The following is a 27,732-nucleotide window of genomic DNA, read 5'->3' on the forward strand; positions in this document are numbered from 1 at the left end:
TGCGTAAAGATGGTTCATTTTCCCCCCATGTAAGACCTTTCACTTCCCTATTGGATGGATCATTGATTAGACAATAGTGGTTGTGATGAGCTTAGTCCAATTACATACGCACACAGCATCAAGCCACTCGTACAACTGGCCAATGAAATCAGGTGAAAAACTGCAATCCTGCCAGCAGGAGACAGTGCAACGTAGCAGTCAAAGTTGTAGAGTAGGGAAAGGAAAAGCTGAAGATGCCTCGAGGCATCTAGTCTGTATATTCAGCTACTATTGACAGAAGAACAGTGATGTCATCTGGTTTTCCACCTGGGGAAAAAAATAAGAATAATCAACATTACAATGTGTATTATACAAAGTGTTCATTTTAACCCTAAATGTCACATATAACATATTTCTGTTGCATTCAGACATCCGCATTTAAAGGTGGCCATAGATGTAACAATTACGATCAATGGTCGCAGGAAAGATCGTTTGTTTTCAATACAGACGTGTTAAAGCTGAATCATCAGATATAGAGGCACAAACAATAGATTTCTACCTCTATCTGACAATTCAGCACGAACAGTGTCTGATGTTCAGTCACCTGATCAAAATTTTCTGGCCAGCCCAATCGACAAGCCGTCCGATATCCAAGGCACTGAATATCGTATGACAATTTGTTTGTACAATATTATGTGCACCTATGGCCACCTTAACGGATGGTTTTCAGGTAAAATGGAGTGCTCCATCTCTCCCAAGCTCCATGTGCGGATTTTCATTAAGGCTAGGAGAGGCTAAGCCTGCTGAAACCTCTCACCTAACGAAAAAAAACATCTGATCGGAAGAAAACCCCAAACCCCACGCGACTATTTTGTGTCTTTGCGAGACTGCAATGAGAGCTGTGTCCTTAAAGTTTAAGTCCCTGTACAGATGCCTGGGAGGCCAATTGGCTGAGGGTCCACTCTGAACTTCCCTCCAGCCAGGGGTGTAACTACAGAGGAAGCAGACCCAGCAGGTATAGGGGCCCCATGAGGCCCTAATTCATATAGAAGTTAAATAAATATTGGTAAAACAGGTCAAGCTTTAGACATCTGAAAAATAATTTGCTGTGGGGCCCAGTAATATCTAGTTACGCCAATGCCTCCGGCCAATGTTAGAGGGTTCTGGAGAAGTGGATGGACTTCCTTTAGCTCACGGCAGCTGCTGCTGAGATCAATGGTAATTCCCCCACTTCCCCAAACTTTTGTGATAAGGAATATCATTTCCATGCTTTTGCCCTCTTGTTTCTAAAACTGCTATTTTCTCTGCTTCCCCAAACACTATCTTTATCTAGTTCTGGCCCTGAAGCTTCTCTTACCTTAACTACATTAACCCTTCTCTAATCTTGCCTTAAAGGAGAAGGAAAGGTTAAAACTAAGTAAGCCTTATAAGAAAGGTCCATCTAAATATACCAGTAAACCCCCAAAGTAATGTTGCTCTGAGTCCCCTGTCAAAAGAAACACAGCATTTCTTTCCTTCTATTGTGTACTCATGGGCTTCTGTATCAGACTTCCTGCCTTCAGCTTAAACCTCATTGCCCTGGGCAAGAGCATGCTCAGTTTGCTCCTTTTCCCCCACCCCCCTCCCTTCTCTACTGTAATCTGAGCCCAGAGCAGGGAGAAACTCAGGCAGGAAGTGATGTCACACCACATTAAAACTGCAGCTCCTATCCTAAACAAACAGAGAGTATCTAGAGCTTTTTACTCAGGTATGGTAAAACATTCTACAGAATAAATATAGCATTCTAGCTTGCACTATTGCAGCTAATCTATTGGCAATAAAATGCCTCCATAGCTTTCCTTCTCCTTTAAGCAACCATGCTATTCTATTATTTAAATAAACAGATGTAAAATCCACACTTTCCTGTGGGAACATTGGTTGCAAGTTCATTAAGCATTGCAAGCTGTAAGAATAAGATAGAGAGATAGGTTTGTACAGGTGAGATTAGGTTAATGCTGAATTCATAAATTATTCATCCTCATATATGTTCCAAAGGTCTTGTACATAAAACTGCCACTGCAATTAACCTAAACTTTTTCTAGAGGGTATTTTATGTGAAAAAAACACTTAATTTCCCCTGAAATATGTTCTTATTTGTATAACTCCCAGAACTGCTACAGTGTTTATCCTGTGTTTTGTGGATACTATACAATGACCAAAAAACTATAATTTAATAAATCCTACTTGTTTTTTCTTGGGGTTAATGTATGTCACTGGCAATTCATTGACCCAGGATTAATCCTAATGTCCTCTCATATGATATAATGTGACTGGTGTGTCAGGACCAGTTGTGCATCAGACTTACGGTGGCCATACACAGGCTGATAAAAAAATCCGACAGACCGAGTCGGCAGCTTATTGGCCCGTGTATGGGGCCCCGCAACGGGCTTCCCCGATCGAGATCTGGCCGAAAGTCGGGCAGATCTTGATCGGATGGGACTAAAAATCCCGTCGGATCGCGGCCACATCTGTTTGTTGATGCGGTCCCACGATCCGACCGCCCATTACCATCCGTTAGGATCCGATCGCTGGGCCCTAGGGCCCACGATCAGATCAGCCCGGTATTGCCCACCTCAAGGTGGGCATATCGGGGAAAGATCCGCTCGTTTAGCGACATCGCCAAATGAGCGGATCTCTCCGTGTATGGCAACCTTTCGGTTAGTGCCCATTAAAAATAGATACGTCCCCAAAAATATTTTCGTTTGTAGTTTTCCCTTCGTTTTTGCCTACTGGAAATAAAAAGAGCCAAATATAATATTTCAGTTTGTCTGTTTGTTCCACTGTTTCTTAGGGCTGCTGGCCACTGCCTTGATAAGCTCTTTCTATATCCATTGGGCAAATAGGAGGCAGAGAGCTCAGCTGTAATAGTATAAAACAATGGCAGCATGGCTACTACAAAGTACAACTCTGCATTAAAAGCCCTTCTACTGCAGCCCCATCATTATATCATTGTGGTAGAAATAACTGATCAGCATGTGAATGGGAGCGTTTGCATTCACATAATCAGACATAATCTAAACTAACTATGTAACTGGTTGATCTGCAATTTGCAGCACACTGCATCAGAATCTTTCCAAGTTCAGAAATAAAGATTCCATATTGTGTACAACACAGTCACCAGTAGAGGGCAGTGAAAGTGCACTCATAATTTCTCTCTCCAAGATACAAAAGTCTGCAGTGCCCTTTACACAAGGAGATCCCCTATAGCTCTGATTTATATTTCATAAAGGATTTATTAATGCAATCAATGTGTGTCTTTCACAAGCAGCCTTTTAATATTCTATTGTCATATTCTTGTAAAAACTTTTCCATAGATGAAATCCTATCTGGTAGTTGGGAGTCAATAACCCCCACAGTCAGCAAAAAAAAAACGATTGCTCTAGAAGGCTACAATTTATTTTTATTACTTCTCTTTCTTTCCAGGATCTCTCCTATTCATCTTCAAGTATTTCATTCAAACCACTGCCTGGTTGCTATGGCAAATTGGAGCAGATATCTGCATCAGATAGCCGTTGAACAAAAAGCTAAATAATAATAATTGTCCCACAATATCACCGTCTACATCATAATCATTGTTAGGGAAAAGTTCAAAAATGAAATATTGGTCCCTTTAAGTAGCCATTCATAAATGAAGTAACTTATAGGAGCGCTTAATACAGCACACTTCATGCTTACCTCTTACATTCAGCCCATAGTCACATGCAAACTGTGCAAAAGGCGACATATAATTAGGATCATAGGCCAAGTCGTGTGCTTGTTCAGCGATGCTGCGTGCTGTCTGCTGTATACTCTCATAGTTTGTATTCTAAACAGAGCGGCAGAAAGAGAGTTTTACTCGTATGACAATATAAGTGCAAGTAAAGAGGAGGGGGTTATACAGAGAATAATAAGAATTTATAAAGACAAACCATGCTAATATTGCCACTTTCAAAGACAGCAAGTGAACATTTTTTTTTTCTCTAGACAACAAAAAGAAATCTCTTTACCTTTAACTTTTTTAACTCCTGAAGAATCATGTAGTCAGGCATGTTGTCAAACAGACCATCCGTTGCAGTGAGAATAATGTCTCCTAGCTGAACGTCAAAGGAATTACTGTCTGCAGCATCAGGGCTGTGAAAAGACAAACATAAACAGTATCCTTTATTTTTTTTATCTGAGACAGTCACGTAGTAGTTTAGGCTGAAAGACAAAAGTGCATCAAGTTCACATATGTGCTGGATTTAGCAGTCTCAATGTGATGTGCATGTTATTAGGGATCAAACCCCCAGGGGGAGGAAAAGTTCAGACGTCTAAGGGTAAGGGCAGACCTGGCGATTCGGGGAGATTTAGTCACCTGGCGACTAATCGCCTCTTTTTTGGGAGTGACTAATCTCCCCGAACATGGCATCCCCCTGTCTTCCGCCGGCAGTAATGAGGCAACTTCGGGCGACTTCGGAATACGAAGTGCCGCGTGTGCTATGCCGCAAGCGATTTTTCATTATAGCCGGCGGAAGACAAGGGGAAGGCGTTTGGGGAGATTAGTCACCCCAAAGAAGAGGCGATTAGTTGCCAGGCAACTAAATCTCCCCGAATCGCCACGTGTGCCCTTATATAGTGGCATTTGTAAAAGTCTTAAAAAATAAGGCATAGGGAAGATATAATAATTCTGCATGTGTCTATTATACTTACAAAAACTTTTGTAAACAAATCATTAGGCTAAATTTAAACAAGGGTGTTTCCTCAAAGGAGTGGTGGAAATATAGCTGAATCCACCAAGCCTCTCCCCAGTGAGCATAATTGAAACCACCTGACAACTGGCCTGAACGATTTCTCTGGCTGAAAACCATAGCTCCAGCGGGGAAGTCTGGTTTTAATTATGCTCAATGTGGAGCTGCATCCCTGGAAGTAATGTATCATCAGTGAACCCCTCCTCTGACACTGGTATTGGGCTGCAAAATCTCCATCAAAGAAAATGAAGAATTACACACCAATGCCAAATTTGCTACCTGAATATTCAGTTAGTGTATTTTGCTTAGTCAGATAAACAAAGTGAACACGGTGTGCTTAACATGTAAATGACAGGATTGTGACATTTACTAATCAATGATTAATTGCGTAATGTTAAAGGGATACTGTCATGAGAATTTTTTTATCAAAACACATCAGTTAATAGTGCTGCTCCAGCAGAATTCTGCACTGAAATCCGTTTTTCAAAAGAGCAAACAGATTTTTTTATATTCAATTTTGAAATCTGACATGGGGCTAGACATTTTGACAATTTCCCAGCTGCCCCTGGTCATGTGACTTGTGCTGATAAACTTCAGTCACTCTTTACTGCAAGTTGGAGTGATATCACCCGCCTCCCTTCTCCCCTCCCCCCAGCAGCCTAACAACAGAACAATGGGAAGGTAACCAGATAGCAGCTCTCTGACACAAGATAACAGCTGCCTGGCAGATATAAGAACAGCACTCAATGGTAAAATCCAGGTCCTACTGCCACACATTCAGTTACATTGAGTAGGAGAAACAACAGCCTGCCAGAAAGCAGTTCCATCCTAAAGTTCTGACTCTTTCTGAAAGCACATGACCAGGCAAAATGACCTGAGATGGCACCTACACACCAATATTACGACTTAATACACTTGCTTGTTCAGGAATAAAATTACTTAATTATTTGCAGTCTAAACAGTGTAATTTAGAAATAAAAACAACATTATAAAAATCATGATAGAATCCCTTTAAAGGAGAAGGAAAGTCTGTTTGCACTTGGGGGTACCAAATGTTAGGCTCCCCCAAGTGATTGTATTGACTTACCTGAAACCCCCAGGCTGGTGCTCCTATTGGCAGAAAACTGCACCGGCCCGGGGTTTTTCTAGCGAGCACCATGGAGAGATCTTCCTCGCATGTATTTCCCCCGGGAAATTTGAAGGAAGAAGATCTCTCCCCGGTGCTCGCTAGAAAAACATTGGGCCGGTGCAGTTTTCTGCCAATAGGAGCACCAGCCCGGGGGTTTCAGGTAAGTCAATACAATCACTTGGGGTGCCTAACATTTGGCACCCCCAAGTGCAAAGAGACCTTCCTTTTCCTTTAACGTGAAGTATTTAGTGACCTTGCCTCAGCTGCAAACAGTCCTCTAAGCCTTAGGCAGCCAGAAAGAGGCTGATCAGTGCAGATGAAGCAGGGTTTCATAGAGAGGAGAAAAACAGGATTTAATATTATGCGTATGAGCATTTGCTAATATGTCAAGGTTAAGTGCAACGGTCATGCTCCTGCTGAATGTGCATCTCTTGCCAGTTTCTGCTGTTCATCTGCTATAAAGGCATCCTATGAGAGAGCCGATTTCTAAACACTCCCACCATGGAGCCCTGTGCCAAGTGAAGTGTGCTCTCCTTGCCTAGAATATAACATGCTGCTGCATTTGTTTTACTGCTGCGAAGGCAAAGTGAGATGGCTTTCATCACATGCCCTGCAACTCTAGTCTCCAGCACTAAGCATTCCTCCGAGGAAACATCACATTAAACCCGGAACAGTAAAAGTATACACGGTTATATACTTTAATGACGCAATGCAGCACCTTTTCCTTATTAACAGTATGAAGGATACAGTAGAGCCTTGCTTGACGACTGTGTGCTTAGGAGGGGGGGTGAGAATAAAAGCTTGGAAGTCAACTCAGATTAAATTCAGATTAGACTGAAATTAATTTACTGGCACGTGTGTGGTTTTAACCTATATCCTGATCAACGGATACCAGGCCATTGGGATGCAAATGGACTCAGTGAAGGTCAGCAGATTACTGAATACACTGTGCCATCCGCTCTGTACTTGCCTTAGAAGCCATCATTTCCCTGCCAGCTGGCCACAAGCTCCTTACTATATCCCAGAGGGATTCTATAACATTTATAATCCTATTCCAAGAAGGTTTTGTGCACTTTCAAACTGAAAAGCTCCATGTGCACCTTCATAGAATGAAGGTGCACTGACTGACTTTGGTCTCATTCTTACAGGGATACTGTCGTGGGAAAAACATTTTTTTTCAAAATGCATCAGTTAATAGTGCTGCTCCAGCAGACATCTGCACTGAAATCCGTTCCTCAATGTTTAATTTTGAAATCTGATATGGGGCTAAACATATTGTCAGTTTCCTAGCTGCCCCCAATCATGTGACTTGTGCTCTGATAAACTTCAGTCGCTCTTTACTGCTATGCTGCAAATGTGATATCACCGCCCCCCCCCCAGCAGCCTAACAACAGAACAGTGGGATAGACGCAAAGATCTCATCGTACGAATCGAGGATCTTTGCGTCTGTGGCCATCCTAACACAAGATAACAGCTGCCTGGTAGATCAAAGTAAAGCACTTAATAGCAAAATCCAGGTCCCCCTGTGACACATTTAATTACATTGAGTAGGAGAAACAACAGCCTGCTAGAAAGCAGCTCCATCCTAAAGTGCTGGCTCTTTCTGAAAGCACATGACCAGGCAAAATGACCTGAGATGGCGCCTACACAGCAATATTACAAAAAAAAAAATATGCTTGCTGGTTCAGGAATGAAATTTTATATTTTAGAGCGAATTATTTGCAGTGTAAACTGTGTAATTTAGTAATAAAAACAGAACAGAATGCCTTTAATGAACAAGAACTGTAAATTATGTGAAAGAGACTTCATACGGCTGCAGATAATAAACCTACTGTTAACTAAACAATTATACAGCCCTAGTAACATTCTGCCACTTTACAAAAATATTATAAAATAATTAAATATTAAATGCACCACCCATTTATGTAAAAAGAAATTCGGAATCAGGACACACATTTGTGACCAGCTATAGAACTCTGCAGGCTCTGATGGGCATTTGCTTATCCCATTGCCCTTTCCCCACTAAGCTAAATACAATCAAGATTCTGCAATAATATGCAAGTGCTTCCTCTAGCTCTGGGACACCACAATGACATCAAGGCTTTGTGTTTGAGTAGTAATAACTATTGCAACACTGATATGCTGGCAAACCTGACAAGTATATTTCAAGTCTGCCAACATATCAAAAACATGTTACACACACTAAAAGCCATTGCAAGCAAGGAAGTAAGGGTGGCCATACACGGGCAGATTAAAGCTGCCAATATCAGTCCTTTAGAATTTAGGGAGTAATTTCCATCCTTTAAGAATGAGCCATATGTAGTCTACAGGTCACCGATACATACCTGTCACTTAGTACTGCTCCTTCAGCTTCTGGAGGGGCTATAGACAATTGGAATGGAGTGTTGAAGTAATGCTGCTGTTCATCTGACCGATGTACAACTTCACCTGCTCGAACAACCAGAAATCCAGAGTCTCCTAAATTTGCTGTGTGTAAACGATGACTTGTTCTGTCTAGAACAACTAGACAAGCAGTGCTACTTCCTGGAAAAGGAAAACAAAGAAGTGCCTCAATATTCATTTTATGAACTGTGCACTAGACAAAAGAAAAAATATCTAAAACATTAGGTTCCATTTTTCTTAAGATGGCCATAGAAGTGAAGATTATTAGTCAATGTCAGACGAACAATCATCTGAGCCGATCTTACGACCATTGCGATTACAATAAAGTAGTAAAAAGAAAAAATCAGATGATGTTCAGGCCATTAATTGACAGACAGCAATCGTACGAAAGTTATGTCAGACAAATAGTAGTGACAGTCTCCCATTGATATCATCAGATACATGCAGAAATCTTATCGGTAGCAGATATAAATCTTTTAACATGTCCAATCGACTGAACGACCAATCGCCATGGTACGCAAAATGTCGGGACAATCCACTCATGGTATCTTTGTGTCTATGGCCAGATTTATACAGGCTGTATAAATATGTATCATTTATATCCACTGTGGTTGTTGGAGTAGCTGACAGTCCTATGAATTGGCCGGCACTAGAGTCCTGCGTGGGTCCATTTTTTGGAACCGTACCCGACCCTTACCCGGACCCTTACCCACATTCTTTCCCGCTTGGACCCGCTACCCGACCCACAAATACCGTATCCGCAACCCGGACCCGCTGACCATCAAGAATAAGGAAGTGCCGTCATGTAAACCGGAAGTGACATCATCGGAAGTAGGCACAATCAGAAAAAAAGGAGTAAAAATCGCTATTGAGAAGACCCACAGCCAGACCCGCATCTATTCCCGCACCCGCAGGTGTACCGCAGGTTTTTGTGGGTAACCCGTGGGTACCCGACCTGCTGCAGGACTCTAGCTGGCACACAACTTACTGCTGGTGCAGGTTTAATTTAAAATGTGTCACTTTACACACAAGACTATAAACAAGAAAACAATGTTTAATAAAATGGTATAGTCTAGCATCCATTTACACACTACCAATACACAAGAAATAAAAGCATATTCTCTATTGTGAATATTTTGTCCATACAACCGTCATTAACAAATGTTAAAATGGGTGTTAAAAAGTGTTACTTAGGTTATTGGTTGCCTTACTGAATTTCTAACAGGAATTAGAAGGGTGTTACGATGTATGGTACCCCTTTATCAAACTGATTCATTAGTGAATTTCTTCAATAGAAATTTCTAAGTAACAAATAGACTTAGAAATTTCTAAGTAACGATTCAGGGCTTTAAAAATAATTTATGAAGCTATAATATTAATGAAAAAAGTGGGTATAATTAACATCACGGGTTAATTACACTTAATATTATATACTGCCCTAATAATATCCAGTTTGAAATGTTTGCTGACTGAACACTAAACACTTAGCGATTGGAAAGTATTTAGACCCCTTCAGTAGCAAAAAGCCAGCCATCATATCTTATCTGTTATAAATGATAGCTATACTTGGAAAGCAATAAAATTGCCTCTCAGCTAGGACAGAACATTCTGATCTACTCTGACCTTTACATTAATATTAATGGCATTTGCTTCATCACAAGTCCATGCTCAACAGATGGATTTCAGCTCAGACATCTTTCAGAGACTGTTTAAATACAGTTCATGTTATATGGATGGAAATTCTCAGATCTACATCTGTCCAGTGGACTTGGGAAGAGTTTCTAAACCTTTTTATCAGAGAATCCAAATTAGGCAGGGAATTAATTTTGTGACCGAACCTTTGGTTTAGAACAAGTAGGCACTACATTTTAATGATAATATTCCATTGTAGGAGAAAATGTATCTATAATGATGGTTGACTAACTATATATTATATATGCTGATATGGTAGTGCATACTCAATAAGCAAGAACATTTATATAATGCATTAAGAGCTCAGAAAGTATTCTTCATATACAAACAAGTGGACCAATGTCAACCCTGATAAAAAAAAACATGATTCTAAGCAACTTTTATACGTTCATTACAAATGTTCTATGGTTTTTAAGTTATTAGTATATGTATTGCTATTGAAAGCAGGGTTTGTCCCTTTCTATTCTCTGTCCTGGTGGCTCAGGCTGTTGATACAATGTAATGGTGGCCATAAACAGGCTGATATAAACTGCCGACAGATTAAGTCGCCAGTTTATTGGGGCCCTCTGATGGGCTTCCGCGATAGATATCTGGCAGAAAGTCGGTTGGGTTTAAAAAACCGATTGGATCGAGGACCGCATCTGTTTGTTGATGCGGTCCTCGCTCCAACCGCTTGTATACTTTTCATTGTGATCCGATCTTTGGGCCCTAGGGCCCACGATCGGATCAACCCGATATCACCCACCTCAAGGTGTATGGTCACCTTAAACAGGGCAGCTGATTAACAGATCTGTCTTTGCTGGGGAACTAAGACTTCCGCAACATTGTTTAAAAAATAACAACCAGGAGTTCAGCAAATACTGCTTTCAATAGCAATGGTTTTTACAAATAACTCCAAGAGCATTGAAAACTTTTAATAAATGCATATTGGAAAGTTGCTTTAAATTATGTTTTCTTTTAGTAGCAAATGTTTATTTTGGGGTTGACTTGCCCTTAAATTCATATACACTAATATATAATAAACACTTCTGTTTCTTGAAGAAGAAAAAAACATTTTTGTATATATGTACCGGTATGTAGTAGCAGAAATAGCAGTACACAGAAAACTACATATATCTATATTAGTGGCAAAACAATTCCAAGGAGTTAATGTATTTAATATTTATTATTTAAGGCAGAAAAACACTAGCCCTACATAAGAATTCTGAATAATAGATCCCACAATTGTACGTAGTATTCCATAAAAATCAGTCATTGAATAGAAAGAAGCAGCGCTCCACAGCACATTATAAAGGCATTTTCCTTACCCAATAAAGGGACTTTGTTCTGAAGCAGCTCACGGTAACTTGAGGTGAGGATTCCAACGGGGTTGGTTGGCACAAACCGTCCCTCTTTTACCAAACGTTCACAAGTTCTCATCAGAGTCTCTGAAAACTGAGAAGGGTCAACGCCATAGTCCCTCCATCCACCCACACCATCGGCAACACCTGTGGGGGGAAAAAAAAGGCCAGGGTCAGGTCAAATGATTTTAGATAAAGTATAGGAAGCAGAGCCCAAACATCAGTGCATACAATACAAAATAGAACACTTCTCAAACCAAAAATGTGAATTTAATAAGAGAAGAACCATGATAATGCTTTAGCTTTAGCATTCAGCACTACCAGCTTATTAACGAAGGGGCTCAAAACCACGGGATTTTATAGTACAGGTATGGGATCTGTTATCCGGAAACCCGTTACCCAGAAAGTTCTGAATTACAGAAAGGCCGTCTCTCATAGACTCCATTATAATCAAACAACCCAAAATTTTTTTAAATGATTTCCTTTTTCGCTGTAATAATAAATCAGTACCCTCTACTGAATCCAAACTAAGATATAATTAATCGTTATTGGAAGCAAAACCAGCCTAATGTGTGTATTTAATGTTTTCACATTATTTTCTAGTAGAATTAGCAGAAAGATCCATTATCCAGAAATCTCCAGGTCCTGAGCATTCTGCATAACAGGTCCCATATACATTTATATATTAAATACATGTTCAAAAAGTTCTCATGCCAAGACATTATGCTTCTGTAAAACTGCACTTCAAGGTGTCCTCCAAGAACAAGACCTTGCCTTGACCGAACTGTGAAGCTTGTAATCTAATAGTAGCCTGACAGAGCGAACACTGCCATAAGAGATTACTCACATTCTAGCGCTGAACATTGAACAACCTTTTCAGCGCCTAACAGTCCCAAAGATAAGTAGCTAGATGCAAGTGCATTATTATTTCTGACTTTAAAATAATCAAAAGCAAATTACCAAGGATATTTTACTCCTATCTATTAATTTTGGGGATGCAATTCCCTTGTTAGCATTAACATTTTTAAGGCATTAGAGTCCCCCTTCAGCACCTCTTTTCTCAAACAATACCAGGTTGAGCAGCAATGGAGGTCTTCTGTAACGTTTATGATTTAACGAGGACAGTGGAGTTGGTACATAAACCCTTTGACTCTGACTCCTCAGTTTATGTTACCTGCGACTGCTCTGTTTTTAAAGGAAAAGTAATACCAAAAACTTAAGTGTATCAAAGTAATTCAAATGTTATATATACTGTTGATCTGCACTGGTAAAACTGCCCTATGGCTACATAGCAGCTTATTTAAATAAACTATAGTAGTGTTTCTGAAGCAAAAACACAGTTTTTACCAGTGCATGCTATATATTATATGTTAATTACTTTAAAACACTTTCATTTTTTGGTGTTACTGTCCCTTTAATACAAGGCATTTCATCACTTCCAAAAGCTCAACAATAAAATCCATATCCTTTGGCAATTCTAAAAACTATTGGAAAACATAAAACAACTTCTATATTAATTGAACCTGGCATATAGCTGTAGAATAGCTGTTGAATACAACCCAAAATGAACTGAAGTATTGTTCTTAGAAACAGACTTGCTTCTGTCATATCCTCCATTATTTTCAGTGCTTGAATTTAAAGTTATTGCTCCAGACTGACTCCACAGCTCTGGATTTTACCACTGAAAGCTGCAGTTTGAGGCCATGAATGATATAAATCACCTGCATATTGTTATACTGCAAATGCATAACATGTCACTTAACAATGGTGAATCACATCTAACACTTAGCCACCTAGATCCCCAGTTTGTCAAAAATCTTCTGCAAGGGCAATGACAAACTGTGGATGGATTAAATTGCAAAAGCTAATTTGTTTCTTTCAATCACCTCCTTCATGTCCTTAATGAGGAGGTTAAAAAGGGGACCCAATACTGAATACTGCAGCACAACACTTATTCTAAAGCTATAATTTTGTAGTTTTGCATTATTATATTTACTATACAGCACCAATATATTTTACCTTCTTGCTAAATTCATTTGAATGTTCTCATGTCTCAGTTTAAGGGGTTGTGCTCCTTTGAGATCACTTTTAGTAGAGAGTGATATTCTGAGACAAATGCAATTGGTTTTCATTTGTTATTATTTGTGGTTTATGAGTTATTAAACTTTTTATTCAGCAGCTCTTCAGTTGGCACTTTAAACAATCAGGTTGCTAGGGCCTAAATTACCCTAGCAACCATGCATGGATTTGAATAAGAAACTGGAATATAAATAGGAGAGGCCCTGAGATGAGTTATAAAAATAGCAGTAATGCATTTGTAGTCTTACTTAGAATTTGTTTTTAGATGGGATCAGTGACCCCCATTTGAAAGTTGGAAAGAGTCAAAAGAAGACAAATTATTAAAAACCTATACAAAATAACTATTGAAGGCCAACTGAAAAGTTGCTTAGAATTGACATACAAAAGGTTAAATAAGAGATGAACCACTCCTTTTAAGAGCCAATTTTATACTTGTAGAAATGTTAAAGTATTTTACAATATTTTAAGATAAGTGCTTTTTAAGGCAGAATCATGCACTCTACATATTTCCATAAAATTCTTAGATTTGCCTTATAAATAGGCGTCATTCTACACAGTGTACCATGGCAAATTGTAGTCAAACCTTTTCTTCAAGAGACTATTTTAGTGGAAAAATGAGAGAAAGAGGATCACTATTTTGCTAACAAGCACACCTACCTGCATTTATCTGCCAGCAATATGCCTAAAGGTGGCCATAGACTCCAAGATCCGCTCGTTTGGCGACATCACCAAACGAGCGGATCTTTCCCCGATATGCCACTAAACTGCGTGGCTATATCGGGGGTAATTCGAACGTTCGGCCGTATGGCCAAACGATCGAATTACGATGCGCCAAGCGGCTCCGACGGGTCGGTCGGGTAAAAATCCAATCTTCCCGATCGATATTGTGGCCAGATATCGATCGGGAAGACCCGTCGGAAGCCCCCATACAAGGGCAGATAAGCTGTCAAATCGGTCCAAACGACCGATATCGGCAGCTTTATCTGCCCGTGTATGGCCACCTTAATACCCACACAATCTGCAGTTATCCATCACAAGACTCTACTCCAGTAAAGTACTGGCCTATAGCAGCTTAAACAGGGCCTAGAAACCATTTGAGTTGTGAGTTAATTTGAGGTCTAAAAAAAACCTCACAAAACTCAAATTCTACCTTTGATAAATAAGTGTCGTTAAAGTGGACCTGTCACCCAGACACAAAAATCTGCATAATAAAAGTCCTTTTCAAATTAAACATGAAATCCAATTTCTATTTTTTATTAAAGCATTCATAGCTGTTGTAAGCTCATTTAAAAATCTCCACTGTCAATCAAATATTGTCTGCCCCTCCTCTATGCCATGGGCATAGAGGCGGGGCAGACAATTACTTTCACTTTCCATTCAGCACTTCCTAGATGTCACTGCTCTCCTCATATTCCCCCGTTCTCTTAACCATTTAAACGTGTAGCCAGGGCATGGGAATGGACATCAGGTCCCCCATTCTGGTGCACAAACATTATTCTGAGATGATGTAAGGCTTGTCTTAAAAACCGTGTCCACAAAATGGCTCCTGCCTGCTTGCTATCATTTTGAATTCCCAGACTGAAGGAAACAAGATTCAAATCATTTATACACTGTAATTAAAGTTCATTTTGCTTGACTAATGTGATAAAATAGGATTTTGAATAATTGTTTTGGGTGACGGGTCCCCTTTAATGCATTTTCTCCTTAATACATTAGAAGAGATCTTAAATAAAACATAGAACAATAACAGCATAAGTCTGCTAGATTTTCAGTTGAATTGACGTTAATAAGTTATTAGTGTACTTAACCTGAAAAAATATTTCGTCCACTGGAGAAACCAAGTGGTTTAGCCTCGCAGATTTCCAAAAGACATTCTTTCTAATAAAGCTAACACAGACGTATGAAAGCCTAGCAGCAGGCTGCAAATACACTGGCAACTATGTGCACAATGCAGAGCATTCGCCTGCTTGTAGCTTTCACCCGGATGACTCACACGGGAAAAATCTAACTTGATGTGGCCTGTGAATAAGATTAAACGGGAAAGCCCATTGATTTACAAGTGAAAACCTTTAATACCTCAGGATTGCAGGGCTGATAACTAAACTGATTTATGGGTAGCTATGCACTTCACATCTGCACAAATTACTGATCAGTCCTGCACTGTATGGATCTTATTATTTTGGTTTTCCATTCACAGAAGCCAGTATATTGGAACTAGGGTTGCCACCTTTTCTGGAAAAAAATACCGGCCTTCCTATATATTTATCTTTTAGCCCTATTAATAACATTGGGATCAGCCATAATTTTTACCGGCCAGGCCGGTAAAATACCGGCCAGGTGGCAACCCTAATTGGAACTGACTACTAATCAGAAAAACAGCACGGGCATTTAATTAAGACACAATGACCATCTAATGGTCCTTACACAAGGATACTGCTGATTTTGTCACACGTGAATATTAAAGGGATACTGTCATGGGAAAACATGTTTTTTTCAAAACTCAATTAATAGTGCTGCTCCAGCAGACTTCTGCACTGAAATCCAGTTCTCAAAAGAGCAAACAGATTTCAAAATTGAATATAAAAAAATCTGACATGGGACTACACATATCAGTTTCCCAGCTGCCCCCAGTCATGTGACTTGTGCCTGCACTTTAGGATGGAACTACTTTCTGGCACTCTGTAATCTCTCCTACTTAATGTATCTGAATCAGTCTCAGTGGGACTTGGTTTTACAAATGAGTGTTGTTCTTAGATCTACCAGGGAGCTGTTATCTTGTGTTAAGATGGCCAGAGACGCAACGAATCGTGGATTCGTACGATTTTCTGACCATGTGTGGAGAGCCCCGAAATTTTTCGTCTGGCGGAGATCGGTCGTTTGGTCGATCAGACTGGTTAGAAAATTTCTGTCGGCTGCAGATAATATCTCTGCGTGTATTGCCGATCGTACCATTTTCAGAGGGAGACTGTCACTAGCTTTGTCAGACATAACTATCGTACGATTGCTGTCAGAGGTAGAACATCGGCTGATCTGAATGGTAAGACTTTGATCTAAATGGTTAGTGGAGGGTCGGGAGATGGGAAAGTCCGATCGTACGTTAATTCGTACGATCGGATCTTTGTGTCTATTGCCATCTTTAGGCTAAGGCCACACTAGGCGATAGCGCCGCGATTTGACTCGCGGCGACTTTTCGCCGCGACTTTTAAGCCGCAATCGCTGGGGAAACTTTTGCGCTGGCGTCTATGGGGAATCGCGAAAAATCGCCAGCGTAAAAACACACGCGGCGATCTTTTCTCTACTGTCGCTCGAAATTGCCTCGCGGCGATCTTTTCTCTACTGTCGCTCGAAATTGCCTCGCTAGGCAATTTCGAGCGACAATAGAAAAAAGATCGCCGCGTGTGTTTTTACGCTGGCGATTTTTCGCGATTCCCCATAGACGCCAGCGCAAAAGTTTCCCCAGCGATTGCGGCTTAAAAGTCGCGGCGAAAAGTCGCCGCGAGTCAAATCGCGGCGCTATCGCCTAGTGTGGCCTTAGCCTTAGGGAGCTGCTATCTGGTTACCTACCCATTGTTCTTTTGTTTGGCTGCTGGGGGGGGGTTATATCACTCCAACTTGCAGTTCAGCAGTAAAGAGTGACTGAAGTTTATCAGAGCACAAGTCACATGACTTGGGGCAGCTAGGAAATTGACAATATGTCTAGCCCCATGTCAGATTTTAAAATTGAATATAAAAAAAATCTATTTGCTCTTTTGAAAAATGGATTGCAATGCAGAATGCTCCTAGAGCAGCACTATTAACCGATGTATTTTGAAAAAAACATGTTTTCCCATGACAGTATCCCTTTAAGGAACAAACAAATGAGTGCATTTTATGTCTCCAGGCTTAGAAAGATAATAAAATGACCATAAGTTATTCTAAAGTGGTTCTCCACCTAAAAAAATGTTTTGCATAGAGAAATCTAAGCAGTTTTTCGAATATATTTTATGTACATTTTACCAATTGTAAATAAAACATAATTTTTTTTTTCTTTGTGTTCTCTGGTTCTAAACCATTGAATGTGTTTTATTAATGTATAGTGGTTTAAAAGTACTCTTTCATTACACAAAAAAATTATTTTTTGGTGTGACATCTCCACTTTAAAGAGTGTAACCTTTATTGGAATGCAGCTTAGAGTTCCAAGAAACAGCAATAAAATATGTTTAACAGATCCACAGTGTGAAATGTAAATATTTACAAAAAAAAATAAAAAAAACACTACATGGATGTATTTCACATAAGCGCCTCCTCTCACTTTCTTTTTTTATAAACTGTAATATTCGTTCATAATTGGGAAATGGATCTTCAAATGTTCTTGAATTCATCAGTATTTGGGTTTAAAATGAAAAAAAACATCAGATAAAAATCAGAGTAAAGGTGGCCATACACGGGCCGATAAAAGCTGCCGACAGACCGAGTCGGCAGCTTATTGGCCCGTGTATGGGACCCCCCGAGGGGCTTCCCCGAAAGTCGGCCATATCTCGATTGGATGGGACTAAAATCCTGTCGGATCGCTTCCGCATCTGTTCGTTGATGCGGTCCAGCGATCCGACCGCCCGTTCCCATTCGTTAGGATCCGATCGTTGGGCCCTAGGGCCCACGATCGGATCAGCCCGATATTGCCCACCTCAAGGTGTGCATATCGGGGAGAGATCCGCTCGTTTGGCGACATCGCCAAACAAGCGGATCTCTCCGTGTATGGCCAGCTTAAGAGAGTCAATAATGGGGATTAATGCCCTGACAGTTCTACTATAGGAACATTCCTTTCCACATGTACCAGGTCTGAGCTGCATGAAGCTGTGTTACAGCACTGAATTGGTAGGAGACCTGTCTCGTGTATATTTCTCTATGTTCAGCATCAAAAGGTACAGTGTGCAGAACAGCTTGTGAGGTATCACCTCAGCACTTTTTTTTAATGCCAAATAAATTATTGTCACAGCTTGTCACAACTGGATTGAGCAGAACTGTGTCTTTCTGACGTGCCTATAATCCACTTGCATGACCTTCAGCTTAACCAGATCAGACAGCCTTAAACAATGTCCGTTTCACTTTCACAAAGCAACTTGTTTCCACAGAGAACAGAATTAGGTAGAACCATGTACGTCATTTATCATAAGGTTGAGTTCTCTCGCTGAGTGTTTCAAAACCCTTAAATGTACAGGTTATGGGACCTGTTTTGCAGAATGCTCTGAACCTTTTTTCAGTTCACTTGTTTTCAAATTGTTTATCAGTATGGAAAACTATATCAATTGCTTTCCATTTTCTATTTTTGATCGCAAATCACTAGTTCATGTCTCTGATGTTTCAGTCTGGCAGATAAGTAATCCAGGTGCAGATTCTGAACGGTTATTTGCTACATTAGTTGATACATATCTCAGCAGCATCTGTGGAATATTAGCAACTATTGTTTCAATTCTAACAGCTGCCTTTAAAGGAGAAGGAAAGCTACCGAAACATTTTATTGCCACAGTAGTGCAAGTTATAAAACTATATTTATTCTGCAAAATGCTTTATCATACTTGAGTAAACAGCTCTAGAAACTTTCTCTGTTTAGGATAGGAGCTGCCATATTACCTTGGTGTGAGATCACTTCCTGCCTGAGTCTCTTCCTGCTCACTCATAGCTCTGGGCTCAGATTACAGCAGGGAGGAGGAGTGGAGCAAACTGAGCATGCTCACGCCATGGGCAAGGAGGTTTAAGTTGAAAACAGGAAGTCTGATACAGAAGCCCATGTCTACACAATAGAAGGAAAGAAATGCAGTGTTTGCTTTGACAGAGGACTCAGCGCAGCATTACTTTGAGGGTTTACTGGTGTATTTATTTAGACCTTTCTGATAAAGCTTACTTAGTTTTAACCTTTCCTTCTCCTTTAATGAAAATCAGGGATTCTGCTCAGAAGGGACAAAGATAAGAAATTTATCAACTCATGTATCATTTAGAACAGTTAACAGAGTAGGTGACCCCCTCCCAGAGCTGCTTCAGAAAGACATAAGAAGGTGAAAAATTAAACTTTAAGCTTCTATAGAAGGGGAGAGACACATGCTCAGATTCGGGGAGATTTAGTCTCCCATCGATTAATCGCCTCTTCTTCGGGGTGATTAATATCCCCGAACTGCCTCCCGCCAAGTTGTGAGGCAACTTCGGAAAACATTGGATTACCATGCTAGAATGTAAATCACCGGCGGGAGGCAGTTCGGGGAGATTAGTCGTACCAAAGAAGAGGAGATTTGTCGCTGAGCGACTAATTTCCCCGAATCTGAGCGTGTGTCTCTGCCCTTAGAAAAAGTCACAAATAGAAAGAAATGTTAAGTATTTATTTCTGATGAATTATCTGAAAACATCTGAATGAAGGACTGTTGAAAGGTGAACAACCCCTTTAATTATATCTTAGCTGCGATCAATTACAAGGATTGGTACACGTTATAAGCATAACAAACCCAGCTCGAATAAAAAGTATATCATTATTTAACAAGAGGCTGGCACACGGAGCGAATTAAACCGGGGTCCTACCCCTGGTGTCATCACCTGACGAAGGGGGGGGGAACGCCCTCCGAAACGTTGTTTGACGCAATAAACACACCAGGGGTAGGACCCCAGTTTAATTCGCTCCGTGTGCCAGCCTCTTGCTTCTTCACATTGGACCATTGGGAGTGCCGTCTCCCTTGGGCTTTGGGCACAAGCGGTATTCGCTTGAAGGGCCTGAGTGTGCGCGTGATTTCTCTGCACTATCATTATTTAACAAACATATAACCTAAGACATTACGAGATGGCAGGGTGTCTTTAACAGGATAGGCATCCATTTCAAATATGTAAAACAATTTGCATTTGTTTAGTGATGCAAATAAGACAAAACATACAGTGATGATAAATATGAACATCTGAAGATCTAAAAGTTTGCCTACTTCAACTACATCCTATATACATAGATAATAACTTCATTACATTACAAGGTTATCAAACATAGTGATAAAGAACAAACTTCAGTGCTAGAAAAAACTAAACCGAATGCTTCAAACTGCAATTGCACAAACAGCCAACAATGGGTCAGGTTTATACACACCGGGTTCAATTATCAGAGGATTCTCTTGCAATTTTAATACTGCTGCTGGCTCAGGAGAGCCAATGAAAAGATTTGTTGACCATCATATGATGTTGGACTACACCTCCTAGCATGCTTTAACCTTGCTAATATACTGGGATGTTTGAGCACTGCTGCCGTGTTTAGATCCCCTTTAAAATTCTCTGCACTATTGGTTCTGACTGCTGTAGAAGTCAGTTAATTACAAGACCTGGAAGAGAACTGCTACATTGTGTTAAGAGTAAGAATCAGAAACAAATTGGCAAATTGGTGGAGATCCCCATTATGGGGGGTCTAAACCCAAGAAATGAATTGATGCAACTTACTTAGGGTATATCTGAGCACTTTTGCAACTTACATTCATTTTCTAATTTTAGTGGTTTCTGAGATATTTGCATTTTTTTATCCTGCCAATACTAGGCTTTTGGCTGAAACAAGAGTCTGCAAAACCCCAGGGTTAACTAAATACAGGAAGCTCATAGAATGTGCATAGATGGGGTGACTAACCATAAAAGTGATATGTTGAGATCAAAGCGGTCTAAAACTGCCAATATCTCAGACACTACTAAAACCAGAAAAGTACTTTGAAATTTCAAAAGTGCTTAGAGGATCATTCTCTGTTAATCTTTTTTTGGTTTTGGATCCACTTTAAGGTAAAAACAAATATTGCCTTCTGTAATAAACAAAATGTTCCTGAAAATCTGCTGAAATCCCCTAATCCCTTTTATGGTCTGAAGCAAAGAATTAGTCTTTTGTGTGACTCACTAAACTTTTTTGTCACAGATCTGGAAAACTGAAGCTCTCACACAAAACGTCCCTTAACATACAGTGACTCACCATTACAGCTCAAAAACAAATTAAAGTTGTGATTTGCAGAAATGCAATTTCCAGATACCATATTCTTTGAGGTTTAAACTTAAAAAAGATGCAAAGTGCAACAAATGAAATGTGTTTTAATGAATTATATTAATTTAAGGGACATTTTTTAAAAAACAGTGTAAAAAAAGTAGAGTAAGAATACACCACGCATCACCACTTTGACTGTGTGGTGTAATGAATGTGAAGCCGAGTAAGGCACACGTGTAAATTGCGGTATGCACATGCAGCCCCAATTGGTGGCATACATTTGTGGAGTCATTCTAAATACCCTTATAAATATCACCACTTTTAACTAAGTATTGGATTCTGCTATTTCAGAAATGATGATCGGTGATGTTGAAAGGGAAAAAATAACAAAACATGATAAATAGTAACTTTTTTTGGTTAAACTTTTTTTTGGTGTAAAAATTTTACACAGGTTGCTAAATAGGCTCTATTTTTTACAGATGCTCCAAAAGGAACCCTGCTTTTCAAAGATGGCAGCCCATTTTGTACAGTAATGCCTGTTCTGTGCTTCATTGTACTATCTGAATTGAACCAAACTGCAGATGTACCAAGATGTACCAAGATGTACTGCAATACAAAAAAAATCAGTATATACCACGTTTAAGTTTCAACAGTGATTAAAGGGGACCTGTCACCATAAGACATAATTCCAAACCCTTTTCTATCATATTAGTTGAGAAAAATAAACTTTACGTACTATGATCTGTAACAGTAACATAAAAAAATAAACGTGTTTTAAAGAAAAGACAATAAAATGTAGTGTTGCTCTGCACTGGTAAAACTGGTGTGTTTGCTTCAGAAATACAACTATAGTTTATATAAACAAGCTGCTGTGTAGTCATGGGGGCAGCCATTTAAGCACAGAATACACAGTAGATTACAGAACTTCTAAAGAATCCCATTGCATACTACAGAGCTCATCCGTTATCTGTTGTGTAACCTGTACCTTTTCTCCTTTTTCAACTTTTAATGGCTGCCCCCATGGCTACACAGCAGCTTGTTTATATAAACTATGGTAGTGTTTCTGAAGCAAACACACCAGTTTTACCAGTGCAGCATTTTAACAGTACATTTAATTTTCATTACTTTAGAACACTTTAATGTTTTGGTATTACGATTCCTTTAAATGGCGATAAACTCTGTAATAACAAACCCCTTCCTTCAACAAACTGCAGAATGACCCAACGGTCAAGAAAATTGTCAAAAGATATAGCCAATTATTAACCAACTTGGCCCACATTGGTTGTTTCTAAATATCTACTTTTACAGTAATAAATATAAATATATATTCAGCAGTGCCAGATATTATATTGTACTTCAGGGCTGCAAAATAAATTTTGTGCTGAGCAGACGATAACAGAAGGTCAAGCAAATACTTGCAAATTTTAATAGAGCTATGTCTGTAAATAAAAAACAGGAAAAAAAAACTAGCTGTATTTTTAATAGGGTTACTACTTATACTACGGGGCCCATTTACTTAGCTCGAGTGAAGATTAGAAGAAAAAATACTTAGAATTTCGAATGGTCTAATATGGCTACTTCGACCATCGAATAGGCTACTTTGACTACGACTTCGAATCTCATGGCAGGAGTGGCACTGAATAGAAAGGATCAAATATATTTACTGCATAAATTTTTACCCTAAAAAAGAAAAATACAGCAAAAAAATGAAGGACCAAAAAAGAAAAAAACACATTAACTTGCTTCTTATTTGTTCACAGTCACTTTTATTGAAAAGACCCTCTATTAGCATGGGTACCCTCCCTACAAAGTTCGTAATACACTTTGTGCCACCCAATATGCCTATACAATTACACCATGCAGTATTTAAAAAAAAAAAACACACAGTTTCATGTAAATGGCCATTTATTGTACAATGCTGTGGAATATATTGGTGTTTTGCTGGCCACTGCACATGCACTCACTCCTATCTAGAGGAACCTGGCCTCAAACACAAGCCATACATGGATGCTGTCAGTGGAAAGCACACAGATTGACTGAAAACAGAATCCCTTCATCAGTACGTATGGAATGCGAAAGACATAAATGAATCTAGGAGCAAGGGCTATAACTCCCTGCTGCTTTGCTTGACAACCACAATGAGCAGACTAATATAATTTACCAATTCAGCCTGTAGCACAATCATAGAATATTTAGCTTCAGCTTGCATAAGCAATGTTTAACTACCTCAGATTTTACACCCATACCAGATGTGGATAACTGCAAGCAGCAAAAGCACTCACCAGTTGCATTTTTAATTTTTTTACCAGATCAACTCTGGTGTGCACCAAAGAATGATGAGCTAAATAGATTGAATGGTGTCCAAAAAACATTTTCATAAAAATATACTTTTTTAGCAGTATGTGCCATTGGGTAATCCTAAAAAGAAAATGGCCATTTTAAGAAATAAGGACTGCCCCTGGGATTGTAGGATTTACAGTGCACACAAACAAACCATACATGTTAAGTCACATGAGCCAATTAAAAGACAGAGTTATGTATTTTGCTTCAACTGCACATCTCAGTTATTAGTAACTTGTGCTCCATTCTTGGCTGCAAACCAGGGGAATGGGCACTTTGCAAAGTGCCCCAGCTTAGTAAAGGTGCCTGCAATAGCCAGTTGTCCTTTGTTCTCATATTCCAAAACAATAAAAACATTTTACAAAAAAAAAAAAAACAAAGAAAGGAAATCTACCCAAACCCCATGTATGCCCTGCTCAAACTCCTCTCATTATGTAAGCAGCCACATGCTTCTGTAACCAGATGGGACAAGAGGATTAGATCCATAACAGGACACTAGCACTTCTTGATAGCAGTCCTGGACTTAGTTCATTTAGACAAGGACCTATTAATCATGTGTAATATTAAGATATACAGCCAACCTGATCTACAAGGCTGGTACAGGAAGGAACCCAAGAGTAACAGCCACTTAGTGTTACATAATAAAGAATTTCCCAAAGGATTTTAGTTTAAGTAAAAAAAAAAAAGAAAAACCAAACCTAACTCCATATGCAACAGAAGGCACAAAATTTGCCCAGGTTGCTACCGGTAACTAGACCTATAGCAAACTTTGAACCTTAAATTATATAACCCCTATAAAACCCAGATGCGATGAACATGAATTCAAATTAAGGCGTAAAGAAGGAACGGCAAAGGAATCCCATTTCAGCTGACAGTGGGCACAGCTTCCTAATTGCAGACACCTTAGATCAAATTTCATTTATAATAATTCCACTGCCATACAGGGAGCCTATGGCAATGCAAAGATCAGGAAACAACCAATCCACACCAAACCCTTACCTGTTCATTTTAAACATCTGCCCAATATGGCCTTAAAATCTACACATTTGTGCCTGACCTGCCACTCCGATGATCTCTGAGGTGTGCAGCATATAGCCAGCTAAATTACGAGATAAAGCAGTGTATAGGCCATGATATCAGACCTCCCACTTATAACCCCTGGGTCCAGCAGCAACTCTGCAACACAAGACCCCAAAGACAATAATAAACCGCGACAAACTTACATACTAGTATGATGCATTGCACTACATCACTATCTCTCATGATGGTAATTACGGTAACCAAGTACATCACAGGCAACAAAGGGAATGCAATCACTTTGACATTACTGTATGTGATTATTTTGCAATAAATCAGGCATGTCAAAAGTGTGATCAGGAATCGTGTAGCAGTAATATTTGGGCACATTAGTGAAATGATCTGCCACTTGGTCTATACTGCTGCCTGTGTGCTGAAGGTGTTAGCAATAGACATGTACTGGCACGTAGTGATGCGCTGTTTTCTCATACTTCTTTAGGGCTAAAGTTGCCAATAGACGTACTGACGTGCCAGTACAGTAAACTAAAGAAGTATGGTGTCACTACGTGCCAGTACGTGTATATTGCTAACACCTTCAGCACACAGGCAGCAGTATAGACCAAGTGGCAGATCATTTCACTAATGTGCCCAAATATTACTGCTACGTCTACGCAATTCCTGTAATGTAATGTTAATGGTTCAAAGAATGTCGGGCTGAATGGTCACCTCACCAAATCTGGCCTTCGTTGCAAAAAGTTCGGACACCCCTGATAAAAGAACCTTTCTAAAAATGCACATTAAATGCTATTCTTGTTTTAGCATAGTAGGTTTCACATGATCCAAGGCATTTTGAGAGATGGAGCTTGGACTGGAGAAGAGCTGGCTACCGATACAATGTAGTAGTAGTCAGAGAAGTCAGGGGTAAAGAAAGGTAAGATACATATAGTGCTTTTTAATAGCAATTACATTTAAAACAAACATTTTTATTCAAAGTATAATGGAAAACTGCTTAAAAAATAAATTTCCTTTACCATACAAAAGAGCATTTTCTTATTATTTGGGTGCACCCCCCCTTTAAAAACAAGGGCCTGAGAAAAAGATGCTGTTAATTTATATGTAACAATATCTGTGTTCTCCCTGTGCAGTGCAATGGAATTGTATTTCCTATGGCATTGTTGTTGCAAAACAACAACTTTACTATAAGGAGAACCTGTATAACTAAAGTGCAGGCATCTAAAAATGGCAGAATTTACAATGTCCAACTTTAGATAGGCAGTTTGCCTTCAGAACTTTTACCTTCTGCCCAGTCATGTCTAAAAGAGAGGCTGAAATGTATTTAAGATTTGCCTGTACTTGGACATCATCAATGTAGGGGCTTCATGCCTGGAGTGTGAATACATCATAAGCAAGCAGCTTTACAAGAAGATGCCTTCTGCAAGCTATGCTGCATTGCCAATCCAAATGTCTACACATTAGTGCTTCCCAAAATGTGGAGCTGGCCAGAGCAGTGGCTTGGGGGTACGCTCATCCGCTCTCTTAGATACACATTGAAGTCCAACTAAATGCTTAATTAGTGATATTTGGGATTGAAAATGTATCACTGTCCTAAGCATTCTTTGGACTCTTGCTAAAAAGTTAATACAGCAATGTTCTCATATGAGCTAAGGAAAGGGGGGCTGACCAAACAATGTGCACCTTAAAATGGAAGCTGTACTCAAAGTTCCGAAAACCTGTGCGTTCATATGTCACTTAGAAAACAAAACGTGAAATTCACAAGGGGGAGGGGGCACCTATGAATAAAATATTAGTTTCCCTCTTTGAAAAATATAATAATGAGGCACTGCATTAGGAACTTTCCCTAGGAAAGCACCATGCTGTCATTTATGTTCATTCCCCTAGAGGTCCCTTTCAGTATACAATACAGTACACTCTAAATATTTACCATACTGTGCATGTGTCAGTGTGAGGGGACCAAAGAGAAAGTGCTAAATGTCAGCATAGTGCTCTGATATAACCGGAGGCTGGTGTTTTTTTATTTCTACATTAGATGCCTGGGGGGAAGTAAGCAATTTATTCATAATTGCTAAAACAGTTTGAGTCGTAGAGTAATCATCCATCGTGTTAATATTAGAGGCCTAACACTGAGGTACTGGCTATTCTCATTATCTGCCATTAAAGGCTACACTGAAGGAATGGCTGATGCCTCAGAGGCTGTTTTGGCTTCCCTGTAAATAACCTGCCCATTAACAGTTGACATGCAAATGAAGGCCCTGGTGACCTTGGGAGTGACACTGAGAGGCTTAGGTGCAACAGTCCGGCAATATGAAAGCTGTGGCCCTGCAGTATGTGCCTGTGTCACGCTTATAGTACACATAGGGGGGGAGGAATCCAGGATTTCCCCCGCGAGAAGATCCAGTGTGAATGTCGTACACAGCCCGGGATACACCATGTGAAGTGCCAATACACAGGAGCATCTCCAGCAGCAGCAGCGGAGCCGCCAGTGACACTGACCGGACACAAAAACTATAATCTCCCCACTTACCCAAAACATCCGCCGTCCGGTGCCTGGCAATGAAACAAGCGTCGTCCCCGTAGCACATGCCTTTCTTTAGGATTCCTTTCCGGGCATCTTTGCCGAAGCCGCAGCTGGCAGTCACCAGGCTATAGTCCCGAGAGTCAGTCTGAGACAGGCCACCAAACACCGCTCTGGCTACCAACCTGCCGCAAGAAAGCACTGAGAACATGGCACCAGCTGGGGCCCGGCGCCGCTTCCTCTCCTCCGAGCCTCTTCCTCTCCTCCGAGCCTCTTCCTCACCGCCCTCTTCAAGGGCACCTCACACTTCTTTCCTCACTCCCTCTCCGATGCCTCTGTAGTTGATCACTTGAGCCCTCCTTCTGTTAACTCCTACAATACCACCGACTAGCTCAATGTGCCAGTCCTCCGCCCCTCCTCTCCACTCAATGCCGGCTGTCATGCGCTCCCACAAGCTCTTCCACCGCCATCTTGGTTGGACACACACACTCCTTCAATGGGGGCGGAAGAAGGGC

At 40.1% G+C, this 27,732-nt stretch overlaps 1 protein-coding gene across 1 annotated transcript; it reads right to left on the bottom strand.

Moving 5' to 3' along the window:
• pptc7.L (PTC7 protein phosphatase homolog L homeolog) lies at positions 1-27,517 on the bottom strand (the record flags this gene model as incomplete). The annotated part of the gene is given in 6 exon segments (NM_001091874.1): positions 1-306; positions 3,694-3,823; positions 4,005-4,128; positions 8,199-8,397; positions 11,256-11,435; positions 27,227-27,517. Coding segments are annotated over 6 exon segments (894 nt in total). The 3' UTR covers positions 1-247.
• Between the last annotated feature and the right edge of the window lie 215 nt (positions 27,518-27,732).

Source organism: Xenopus laevis, chromosome 1L (assembly GCF_017654675.1).
Source record: "Xenopus laevis strain J_2021 chromosome 1L, Xenopus_laevis_v10.1, whole genome shotgun sequence".
Classification (NCBI taxonomy): Eukaryota; Metazoa; Chordata; class Amphibia; order Anura; family Pipidae; genus Xenopus; species Xenopus laevis.